Here is a 12,454-nt window from a genome sequence, read left to right as displayed (position 1 = left end):
GCCCAACATTATTTTATAGGCAATATCTTCATCAGTGGTTTGGAAAGCAACACCATCCGGTGTGCAATAGAATTGTGCAGTTCATCTCGCACAGCCGGTCTCTACCTAATACATTTACAGGACTAGAATCAGAAACAATAAATCGATGCATAATCTTTAAAAGTACCAATATGCACTTCTATTGGCCTTGTAGGTGGGGTTTTAATTTGTTGGTTTGAAACACCAACGACTGGGATACTATCTCCCGAGAGGGGTAGGTTTGGGATGTCTGCTGTTCTCACTGTAGAACGGGTCGCACCAGTATCCAATAGAAAAGTGATATCATTACCTTCTACTTTCCCATCAATAAATGAACCTGACTGATCTACCAGCAAGGATGCGCCAAGTACGCACTCTTCTTCCTCCCCTCTCAGGCACCGTCGATCATCTGAGTCACTGTCAGTACTTTTCAAAAGATATTGTGAAATCACAGAATTTTTCTTACCACTTCCTCCTGGAAATCCGGCGTGCGTGTTGTGCTTTTGAGGGTTCACAAAGTTTGGCATAGGAGCTGGAGGCACCTGATACTGTGGATCAACTACCTGCTGTGGCTGATTCACAACCCCTTCAGTCTGCGTCTGTGGGTTTAAATTTTGATTTGGCCCATTTTTATTCTGAATATTCGTACACTCATTTCTCCAATGTCCAAGCTTTGCTCATCCATGACATGGAAACTTCTTTTTCTCAACCTCTCTATTCATTCGCCCTCTCAATGTACCATCATTCATTCCCTGATCACTCTGGTTCAACCCTTTGTCAGTCTCTACATTTAATTTTAATTCCTGCTGTTCTGCTAATTTCACTTGTGCCCACATCATCTTCTCTTTTAACTTTTTAAGTCTGGCTTCAATATCGTCGCCACAATATTTGGCGTACTTTAAAATATTGTCAATGCTTTTGCTCTGCCAGCAAGTCATATGCTGCTGAATCATCTGAATAATCTCTGGTTTCAAGCCATACACAAACCGATACTCAAAATGTCCCATATCCTTATCGACAATATTCTCAAAACTGCTGTACTGCTTGAACACCTGTAACAGCCTTTCAAAATAGGCATGTACAGACTCATTTGATTCCTGAGTTGTCCTGTCTATCTTTACCCAATCTGTCTCTTTTGGGGGAATTTTCCCTTTTAAGAAAGTAATCACTTGATGATACTTTTTCATCACATCATATGAGGGTACTTCTGTTTCAGCATCTCTTGGATACTCCTCACTCGGCCAATTGACTGTGATTTTACACCCTGTCCACAAATCTGCAGGTACCACAATGTCAAACAAACCATCCAGGTCCTTCAACAAAACCTTCGACACCTTCACAACCTCTCAACCTGCTTGTACCACTCCACGGGTTTTTCTCTCAATTTCGGAAAGTAATTTGTAAATGACAAAATATCCTGTCTGCTCCATGGGACATGAACATATCCACCACCAGGTACTTCTCTCATGGGACACAACCTCTCCACCTTTTCTGTGTCTTTCAATTAGAAAGCAGATGTCGACGCTTCCCTAGTCTTTGCTTCCTCTTTTTTTTTTGTCCACCTAGTTTTCCACTTGTCCATATCTCCCCACTTCTGCAAAATGTTCATTAATTCTTTTACTTGTAATTTTCTACCAGACACATTCATGTTTTCCAAATCCTTGTCTGTGAATTCCACTCGATAGGGTTTTTGAAACCCCTTAGATTTTACTATGTCTATTCCAATTTCTGCAGCCATTTCCATCAATTTTTCATGATACACCTTTGCATTTCGCGTAATACTCCTACATACAAACAACAATTCTTCTTCATTGTAATCATTCAATCTTCCTAATCCCACATTTCCAGCAATCATTTCCTCTAACTTCACTTTCAATTTATAAATATCTAAAATCTTTGGGACTGAACTACGTCCTTCTATTCCCTGTGACCACCTTTCCAAATCTTCTGAAGTGACCGCTGTTGTACTTTTAGTGATTGGAGGTGCCACGTCCCTCTTTCCCTCCCATGATCAGGTAAACTTCTTTTTGGAGTTCCAATTACTGGCTCTCCTATAGGGAGATCCATTAACGAAATGACTGAACTGCACTCACTGGCTTGATCTTCCGCAATTATTATTTCTGTTCTGGAGTTGCTCATTGGGGCAGGTACAGTTTGAGAATTTTGAGCATTCGCTTTATTCCCGAAGAATGGTATAACAGGACCTATAGTTACAGGTACTGACAGGGCATCTGCGGGCAAATTCAATTGATTTATTTTCTGTATTAATTCTTCTCTATTTTTGTTCAAAGCCTCAATTTCTTTTTCTTGGAGTACTCTATTTATTGAACTATCATGCAAAATTTGCGTAACTAAAGGAGTTCCTAATACTGTGGCACTTGGGGTGACTACTCTATTGAGCCCTTCCTAATATGGGGAGGATTTATAGTTAAAATATCCTCTAGAAATTCATCCTCTGATTCACCATACCCTGTCACACTCATGTGCTTGGTTTTCTCTCTAGACTTACTTCCTGTCTGTTCTTCAGTCATCAACACTGGATATAACCCTTCTGATACCATTGCTCTCCTCCATTGTTTCATCTGATCTTCTCGTCATCCATTCATATATCTGGAAAAAAATTCCTTCATTTTCCCTCTTCCATGCTTCTCTCTCTCATGTGACTCCCATTCTTCTAAAGCTTCATACTGAGTTAATCTTGCTATTGGTTCTAAATCACTCATTCTCAAATTCTGAAGAACTCTCCCATTAAATGTACCATATTCTGGGAAAGCTGAGACTCCATCACCTTTTGTGTAATTTACCCAATTATCCATCCATACACAGGTATGATCACCTCTCTCCATCGTCATGAATGAAGCAGGTGTTTTTGGTGGAGGGATAGGGATCCCTTCTCTAGTCAATACGGGCTTGTCTTTCTTAAAGAAATTCTTAATTCTTTTTTTCAATTACATTTTTCTCTCCTCTCTATACATTTGCGTAAGTATCAATGTATAAAGTTGTATTCTGCAAATCCTAAAAATCTCCTATCTGGGCGATTACCTACAATAGCCTTTTCCCAATTTTGCATATAATTTTTCTTTATGCAATCCTAAAGTAGCTTCTAATTTCTCAACCAATCAAACTCGGGCTCACACTTGTGGTTTGACCAATCCCAGCGCGGCCTTTTGTGAAATCAGTATCACTCCTTACTACTGACCGCTCCTTTACAATCTGCGTTTGTCACACACGCCCGCTGTTTCCACCAATCCCAGCGCGGCACGCTGTGACGTCAGTCTAACTCCGGCGACTGACCCTCCCTTTACAGGGTAATGTGATGACTTTTCTCAATACTTTTCATTAAATTCTTCGTTAGTAACAACATAAAAACATTCGCTTCTCTGCCTGTTCCACTAAACAAAGGATAGATTTATTTTCACTGCAAGTAACACATTCCGCTTACTCTTCATTGAGTAAGCACTTCGGTTTACACTTCATACACTGCGAGTAAAACTTTCCGCTCACTCTTCATTGATTAAAGTCTTCCGTTTACTCTTCACTCGAGCTCAGACAAATCTGCTACTCCTTCGGTTTTACCCTTTCCAGGTTATGTAAGACCAAAGTTGCACAGTGAACTCTTTTGCTGTCACTTTAGCTCGGAAGAACCTGCTACTCCTTCAGTGTTACCCTTTCTAGCTGATATAACAGCAAAGTTTCACCAGCAAACTCTCTGCTTTCAATCACTCTCACTTTTACACGAAATAGTCCCTACTTTAACACTGCCAGCCCTGCATAGCTTCTCAGTGTTATTCCAACGGACGAGTAATCTCAGAGCAGTGTGGCTACTTCCACCACCCGCTATTCCTTCCCGGGAGTTCCAGGTATCACTATACCTGTGTTTACAGACAACATAAAACGCGACGCAAACGGGTTTGTTAAAACATAAATCAATAATCAGTAATCAATACTCATCACCAAACTAGTCAATAATATCCATTACTCTGCTACCAGAAAACTCATCCAGCGGCGTACCAACAACAGATACTCCAATACCATATTTTCACATGGGCCCATCAATAACTCACACTCTAATTCACCTGGTTAACCGCTGAGGGGTGTTTGTTTATCACTGATCAATAAGTTCTTTCCATTTGGTCGATGAACCAAATTAGTTGGAAGAAGTTGATGGTGATGAGGCACATAACCTTTCTTGCAAATAATTTATCTATAATAATAAACACAGCCTCAGGAAGTTTTCAAAACCTTTATCTAAAGTTTAAATATAAGTGAACCATTCAAATACACCACGGACACCTTCAATCATTAGGGAGGAAGATTCAATCAATTCAGATACTCTCACAAATTCAATAGATTGACGTTGCTCAGAAAGGAGAGGATAGAGACAGCAGTACATGCAGGAAATATACGCATTTTATACTTATCACAGATGGTGTGAAGACCAACCCCCTGGCCATAGGGCTGGTAAGGGTCCCCTGGGAAAGATCAGGCGAGAAAGGCTTCAGAAAGGGGACATCTGCAACTAATACGTGGCCAGTCAATACATTTATATCCCTCTCTCTCATTTCAAAAATATCAGTAGTCAGAGTGCATTGCCTACATTCATGATCTATTGTCCTACATTCACTTTTATTTGCAGTTTCCCATTTTGCTTATGTTGGTGTAAAGCTCCTAGCTCTGAGTGACAGTTTTCAATAATCTGTTCTTAGCACAGTGTATACTAAACTTGTTAATTCGTCACATGCTTTGCACATCAAAAAAGTTCAGATCATGTTAAGAACTTTAATATACACGGTATAATTAAAAAATACTGTTTGCGTTTCAATCTATTACTGCTCCTCAAAAGGTAATCACGCTAACTCAAATAGTTGTGCACAAGCAGCAGCATCGCTACCATATGCAGAAGTATGACAAACATTTTTCATTACCTTTCTCGTATATCCTAGGCTTTGAAGTACGTCTATTATTTGATAGCTTTCTTTGAACTAACAAAACATGTGACCGCACAATTCTGCTAATAATACAAATATGAAATAGTCTTTTGACTTATAATTTATTTAAAAAATAATTGTCTTATTCAGTGATTTTGATGGTAATTGCTTGGTAGATGAACATGATAATCTTGCAACTCTTTTACTGTTAAAAATATGTATTTTTGTTCCAGGGAAATCTTAGAATTTAACCAACTTGTTGTTTCTTACAGTCACAATCGTATGAGGACCTATGACACATATGTGGGAATTGGCTGGCTAATCCCTGGCATGGACAAGGGTCTGCTTGGAATGTGTGTTGGAGAAAAGCGAATCATCACCGTGCCTCCTTTCTTAGCGTACGGAGAAGAAGGAGATGGTAAAGCTACAATTATTTATTCATTTGCTTTCTTTTTTGCCTACATATGTTTGCTCTTTCTTAAAGCGTAAGTCTCACAACTATTTTTTGCTAGAAGAAAATATTTAAATGCATGGTTTATATAGTGTTTTTATCTTGAGCTGGCCAACAAAGATTTTACAGTGTTGGAGCATAGGCTCAGACGGCAGGCTTTCTCCAGGGTTATTTTTTACATAAAGACAGGAACATATAGTGCGAGGATATCCTGTCTCCCTGTATTCCGTAACTGTCCTGTAACTGTCGTTGTGTTATAGAGGCTTGCTGTGCACAGCACATCACACCAAACCTGAAAGTCACTGGGTGCGTGTGTTTTAGGAAAGAGTTGTTGTAGTAGCAAGCTAGGAACCCACAAATAAAACTTAATAGTGGTTGATGACAATATGTGAGGTTGGTTTTTTGAGGAAATGTTTTGTTTTAGATCTTCCGGTGAGAGCAAGAAAAATCAGAATAGAATTTCTTGGTTTTGTCAAATGGGTTCTGGATTTTGACTGTTCCACTTATAAATTACGTATTTCTAGGTAGAGTGGGACTTTCCCCTACAAAAGAGCCAATTGTCCTCTTTTCCCATATATGAACAACTGATGCAAACAAATAAAAGGCTTGTTTTCCCGTCTCATTCAATAATTGATTTAAAAATTGGGAACGTTTTAGTTTTAAAAATTTTAAATGTGATGTACTCACCTATTTGCTCCTGGGTAGCATAAGAAAGTAGGAAACTAATTCAGCAAGCATTTTCAAAGCCAGTAGGTCTCGCCTTGTTGCTCTATTTCATTGCCAATGCTTTTAGCTGATTCTCTGCAGCTTCAGCAAAAAGAATGAAGAAAAGGCATGATGACGCACCCACTGTTGCCAATCGCGGCTTTCTGTAGTAGCGTACACGCATTATTATGTATAGACACACGAGCACCAGTTTTCTTTTTTTTATTGACCAATCTGAGATAGCAGGCGCCACTTAGGTTTGTAAATTTTAAAAGTGCACAAAAGTGCTTTTTTTGTGTTGTAGCGTGGGGGTGGAAAGTTGTGGTGGGGAGAAGGACACAAGAGAGATAGAAAGAGAGCGGGCAGCACACAAGTGACAAAATTACATGGATTACAGGAGGACGTATATTGCAGGGGAGAAGAGGAAGAGAGCTAGAAAACACACACACTCTCATGGAGGGCTTAATGAAAAAGAAAAAAGTAGTTCCCTAAAAGTGATACAAATCTGCCAATCAAAAGGATGGTAAAGGGCTTATGCTTCAGGCAAGGGACACGCACAATAAGAGGAAGGAAGACCATCAAATAAGAAGCACATAAGAGTGACAACAAAGCCTAGCAATGGAAGCGATGGGCAGGTTCTAAGCCACTGTAAGTTCTTTGTATTCTCCACAAAAGGTCTTTTGCAACCAGACAACTAAAAGCTGTATGGTAGTACATAAAAATGTGCCTGTCAAATGTAAATCATATAGGCTTGTTACATTTCTAAATTTTCTCCAATTTTCAGGCAAAGACATTCCACCTCAAGCATCTTTAGTCTTTGACGTTGCCTTGCTGGATCTTCACAACCCGAAAGATAGTATTACTGTCAACATCCAGTTTGTGCCTGAATCCTGCAAGCGACACAGCAAAGTCGGGGACTTCCTCAGATATCATTACAATGGGTCACTTCTTGATGGCACATTGTTTGATTCTAGGTAAGACACTGCAATGCTTTTATCGCTGCAATGAATTCATCATCCACAGACTACCACGCTAAGAAACATTGGATTATCAAAGTTACATTACCAGTTTTAAGAAATAAGTATTTGTTTTTATCATTTCCTTTGCATTTGTCCTGACCGTATTGTTAAAGTGTGCTTGATATCTCACACTTGTGAGATAATGTGGAATAATACAGACACTCAGCTAGCTCCTAAAAGGATGCACAGCACAAATAGTTGAAAACTCACTATTGTTTCTACTTCAGATTTCTAATTGAAGGCATGTGTGTAGAGCGATCATCTATAGCTTTGTTTCTTGTCTGACCTGGTACCACAGGAAATAGAAGTAACGTGAATCTTAAAGAATTTGTATTTTTTCACACATTTGTCATTTGAATTTGACTCTACATGGAAAGTAGAGTGACTATGTGACGGCTCGTGCTAATAGGAGGCCGATTTCAGGCGACATAGGCAAGGATGCCCATTGCTTTTCTTTCCATTTAACACCATCATTGGCAGCTGGCATTACCCCGGGGCAAGAGCAAACGGAGCTTCCCATATTTATAAGGACAACCAGAATATGCGCATACGCCTTCCAATTATTGAGAATCTGCCTATTAAATGCAGAACATATATACACTCACTAAGATGCTAAAGGCCTAAAACACAGGCCTTCAGTTATTCACGTAAAAGAAGAAAAGGTTACAATTGAAAACCTAAAAAACATTGACATTCATCATTTATGCTGAGCTTCACAACCATAGGTCCCTCGTGTCCTCCCACATGTTGGTTATGACATCAGAAATGTCACGGTCATTAGCATCACTGGTCACATCACAAGCAAACAAACAAATTAAATCACCTTTGTTACACTTTGATAGTAGGCGGCCGCAGATACAGTCAGTAGCAATACATATCCTCTTTCACGTTCATTGTAATTGGAAAGCATGAGTACCACTTTCAACATACAGATGTCCCTGCATCGTTGAAGCTGGAGGAAGATGCTTCCCTATTGCATCAGTCAAGAGAACAATGGAGATTCCCCCTGAATGGTTGGTCACGTGCATTAGGAGCAGGAGTGGCGGAAATGCCCCAATATTCTGTGTGTCTGGAGTGACCTGTACCTGCCAACAGTTGGAGGAAGTTTGGGGTTCATCCACACTGCAAGGCAACTGTTGATGGTGAAAACTCAAAATGAGGTTGGTCTTTCTACTGAGCTGACAGCCGGGAGTGAGTGTCTTATCCTGGTGGAAGCAAAACTTCTGCCAGGCTGACACTGACCTTGTATGTCCGCTGACCCAAAACTGTAGTTATTTCGACTGCACAAAATCTCTTGTTATGGTTGTAGGATAGTGCAGTACTACAAACCCCTTCATATACTTTAATCTTCTACTTTCCTTAGCTACTCACGGAACCGCACCTATGACACTTACATCGGCAAAAGATATGTGATTGCTGGGATGGATCAAGGTTTAATTGGCGTTTGTATTGGAGAGAGAAGAAGAATTACTATTCCACCACATCTTGGATATGGGGAAGAAGGAAGTGGTAGGTGTCTTTTGCTTTTTTTTTTGTAAGCTCTGGAAAGTGGAAATCAAAATTAAATTAATCTGGTTATTTCCACAGGAAGGTGATTGTCTAACTACATTGTGTGGCACACACTAACCCTATGAGATCCTGGGCACTGGAGTTCATTAAAGGCAATCTATGGTGTGAACGACCTTTACAACGCGGTCATTACTGCGCGATACATTTACATCGTGGCCATTACAACGCAAGTCATTACAACGACTTGCACTGGATGGCGCTATACACTAAGGAATAGTATGATTTACTATTCCAACACCTTCCCTACAGTTACGTAGGCTGAAGTTGGAATAGTAAATCATACTATTCCTAAGTCCAGCGCCTCTAGAGCAAGTCGTTGTAACGACTTGCGTTGTAATAACTGCAATGTAACGTACCCCGATGTAACTGATCACGTTGTAACGTCACATATTCTCTGTGGTGAAGGGAATTCATGGTTTTGGCCTCCTGAATACAAAACGTATTCCTTCTGTTGGGGTTAACTTTAATTGAGGTACTGTGAGAAGAAATGTAACAGTATTTCCTTTGTTTCCTAGTAAGGATGAACTATGAAACTTTAGTAGAGAAACTGACACTACAGGATCTACTTGGATTTGCAGTCCTAGATGAGCTACATTAAAGTGTATAATCAGCAACTAGATCTTCTTTAGTCTGACATGGGTTCCTTTTTTAAAAATCTGTGAATGAAGTACAGATCTCATTTTAATCAGAATATTTTTAAGTTCACAAAAAGGGTTGACATAGCATTAGCTGTGCTCACTGGAGAGGTTGAGAATGGTATTGTTCTGTTTAAGGTCTGCAATAGGAAAGCCAAAAAGCAAAGCTGGTTGCCTGTGGTAAACAGAGAAGTATGGATTGAATATCCGCACACAGGATCTTGTCACTGTTAATTGCTGTGAGCCTTTATGCTTCAGCTCCAGGGCTCAATTGAACAGCACTTTCATGTTTAGAAGAGGATTAGAAAGATAGCTATTGTAAAACGAAGTAATTGATTTAGGAATTTTCCATTCTCGAAAGGTGGTCGTAAATTGCACACTGACTTCCTGTGAATGGAAAGGAATTATGCAAACCGACCTATGTACTAGGTTGGGTCACAAAATTCAGAATCGTTGTGGTCACAATTTGACCTACCTCACTAGTATACAGAAGGCAGGTCAACCATTGCGACCCACTCCGATTAGCTAGAGTCACAGGCATGGTGGCATGGTGGGGTCATTAGACCACGAAGTCTGTGATTGCTTTTAAATAAAGCTGATTGCTTTAAAATAAAGCTGATTGCTTATAAATAAAGCAGTCTTATTTTTTAAATGAAACCCCGTTTTCCTAAAAGGAAAGTTGAACGCATTTAAAAAATATTTTTTTTTAAAAAGGTTAAACCTTTTTCAGGAGTAGGCAGTGGTCCTATGGACCACTGACTAATAAAAAACACTTTTGTCAACTCATTCGTGACCCCGTCCCTTTTGTGAATGGCTCACCACCAATTTAGATATGGTGGTAAAATATAAAGAAATTTTGACCGGATTTTGTTCTGAAAACATGAATACGTCACTTAAAGAATTGGTATTTGAAAGGCACGCCTTTGATACACCCTTTTCAAAAAGCAATTTCTTAATGTTTACTTACTCCATGTAACCCTTCATAAAACCTTTTCTGAATCGTTAATTGGGTTTAGTAAATTACAAAAAGTGTTTTAGCGGCCCAAACCCTCATATTAACTGATTCTGAGGGCTTGCGACTGTTATAAATTTGCCATTTACCAGTCATCTTTGTTATTTCAATGTGCTTAGCTTGCTGCCATTAAAATGTCTCTTATAGTTGACGATAAAACGCAATAACATACAGAATTGAATAGGGATGGGGAAAAATAAAACAAAAACGTTCTGAAAGACACCATATGTAAAGCTATAGTGTGCTAGTCTCTGATTCACAAAGAAAATAGTACATCTACATTTGCAGATTTACACCTATGTGTGAGCGTAGATTTTCTACTTTCTGGAGTTAACAAACATTCCCAGGAGTCTGTACAGAAAACTGCACAATGCATCGTGATACTATTCCCACTGTTTGAAGATCTCCATAGCTGAAAGATCTCCATAGAGGCAAACATATTTTTTCTCTACTGGGAAAATATTTTTCCTGGTGGAGAAACCCCATCTGCTGCACCTCAACTGAATCTGGAAGTGCTCCATTCTCTCACTGGAAAGAGATTTTCTCCACTTCTTGGCTTGAGCAAAAAACCTTCTATTTTCATTGTGGTAATTGTAATGAGAGGAGTTGATGAATTCCCACAAACATACATGTTTGTAGTATACACAAACGTTCAATACTACCCATGCCTTGGAACGTCCACATTCGGGCTCCTTGTCTGGAATTTACGTGTTTGCATAACTTCGTTGCTGTGGCAGAGATCTCCGCAAATGTAAATAGATTTGTGCTATGAGGAATCCCTTTGTGAATTCCTGGCAGGTGTAAAGAAAATAGTGAATTTGCCCATAAACTTATGTTTAGGACCAAACTACCTTTTTAAATAGGGCCCCTAGTTTCCACCAGAAGCAGTGTATTGTCAGATTTAACAGTAAATTTTCAGAAATATGACCAAATGTTTGAAAATAGGTGCAGTGACCCTCTTGTTTTAGATGCTGTTCTCTCTGCTCCGGCCAGTTTACTGAGTTCTTCGAGCCCATTGCCCGCATTTAATTTATTGAACGGTTCCAGATTTCTTTTTTTTCAATAAAATTTCCTCTCTGAACCCATTCTTAGCTCCTCCGTTCAAATGAGAGACAGTTGATAAGTCTTCATCAATTGCAAGAGCAAAGGAAGACAATATCTGCTGTTCAGTGATGAATTCTGATCTGCAGTGGACATACTTCACAAGTTGAATAATTTTGAGTAGCCCATATTAAATCAAGAAGGATTCCAGCACCACGGGGGCGTAAATGCACAGTAGATTCAGTGGGCGTCCTTTCACTGTGCCATGTATTAGGTCCATATATCGGCCCTGGGGATCGGACAAAGTCTAAGTCACTACCAAGGGAAGGAGTGCCGTAACAGGATTTTCACTCCTCTGGACCCCCAGGCAAACCCAGCATGGTGAACTCTGTCATACCTTGATGAGCTAGAAATGAACAAAAAATCAATTTGTGCCTCTGAGCCTAGGCATCCTGGACAAGGGCTCTGTGTTAACAACAAGGGAGGACCCTCCGCAGTCTTGCCTGGGTGGGCCCTGCTCTCAACCAACTATCGGCACCTGGGGAGACTGAAGATTGAGGTTATGCAGATGCCTCACAGGGTATGTAATGTAGGAATGGCAGGGATCATTCCAACTTCAGTTAATGGGGGCAGCAGGAATGTCAGCAGCCTGGGCCCAGCTCTCAACCCCTGCGGTGAGTAAATTTGGGCCTAGAGCAACCGAGCAAGGCCGTGCTTGATCCTGGGAGGTGCCCTCAGTGATCCAGGAGCATAGGAATGGGAGGTGGGGAAAATATCTCCGCCTGACACTGCCGTCCTGACTAGCAGCACAGGCCGGAGACCCGACCCGCGGGCCGGAGCCACCATCTTGTGCCGTGGGTTTGTCTGCTCATAGGCACCACAGTTGGCACTGGCGGCACAGGAAACATCGAGCAACACCTCTTTTTCAGCAGTAGGAGCTGTGGGGAATACTACCAGTTTTTGGCCATGCAGATGAGGCCGGGGATTACGGAAGGGGTCCAGACTACTCTGAGTGTGACCGCCATCTTGATGCCCTCAGCCCCCACCAACAACAAATATTCTTGTTATGTTATGTT

The 12,454-nt window shown here is 40.4% G+C and overlaps 1 protein-coding gene across 1 annotated transcript in view; it reads left to right on the top strand.

Annotated features, from left to right (window-relative positions):
• Window positions 1–12,454, top strand: part of FKBP9 (FKBP prolyl isomerase 9) — a 198,382-nt gene that overhangs the window by 125,905 nt on the left and 60,023 nt on the right. Inside the window, exons 4-6 of the mRNA XM_085607498.1 lie at window positions 5,219–5,364; window positions 6,887–7,076; window positions 8,485–8,630. Coding sequence (XP_085463624.1) covers window positions 5,219–5,364; window positions 6,887–7,076; window positions 8,485–8,630 — 482 coding nt within the window. The remainder of the gene's footprint in view (window positions 1–5,218; window positions 5,365–6,886; window positions 7,077–8,484; window positions 8,631–12,454) is intronic.

This window comes from Triturus cristatus, chromosome 5_2 (genome assembly GCF_964204655.1).
Source record: "Triturus cristatus chromosome 5_2, aTriCri1.1, whole genome shotgun sequence".
NCBI lineage: Eukaryota > Metazoa > Chordata > Amphibia > Caudata > Salamandridae > Triturus > Triturus cristatus.
This window is presented reverse-complemented; position numbering and strand designations above follow the sequence as displayed.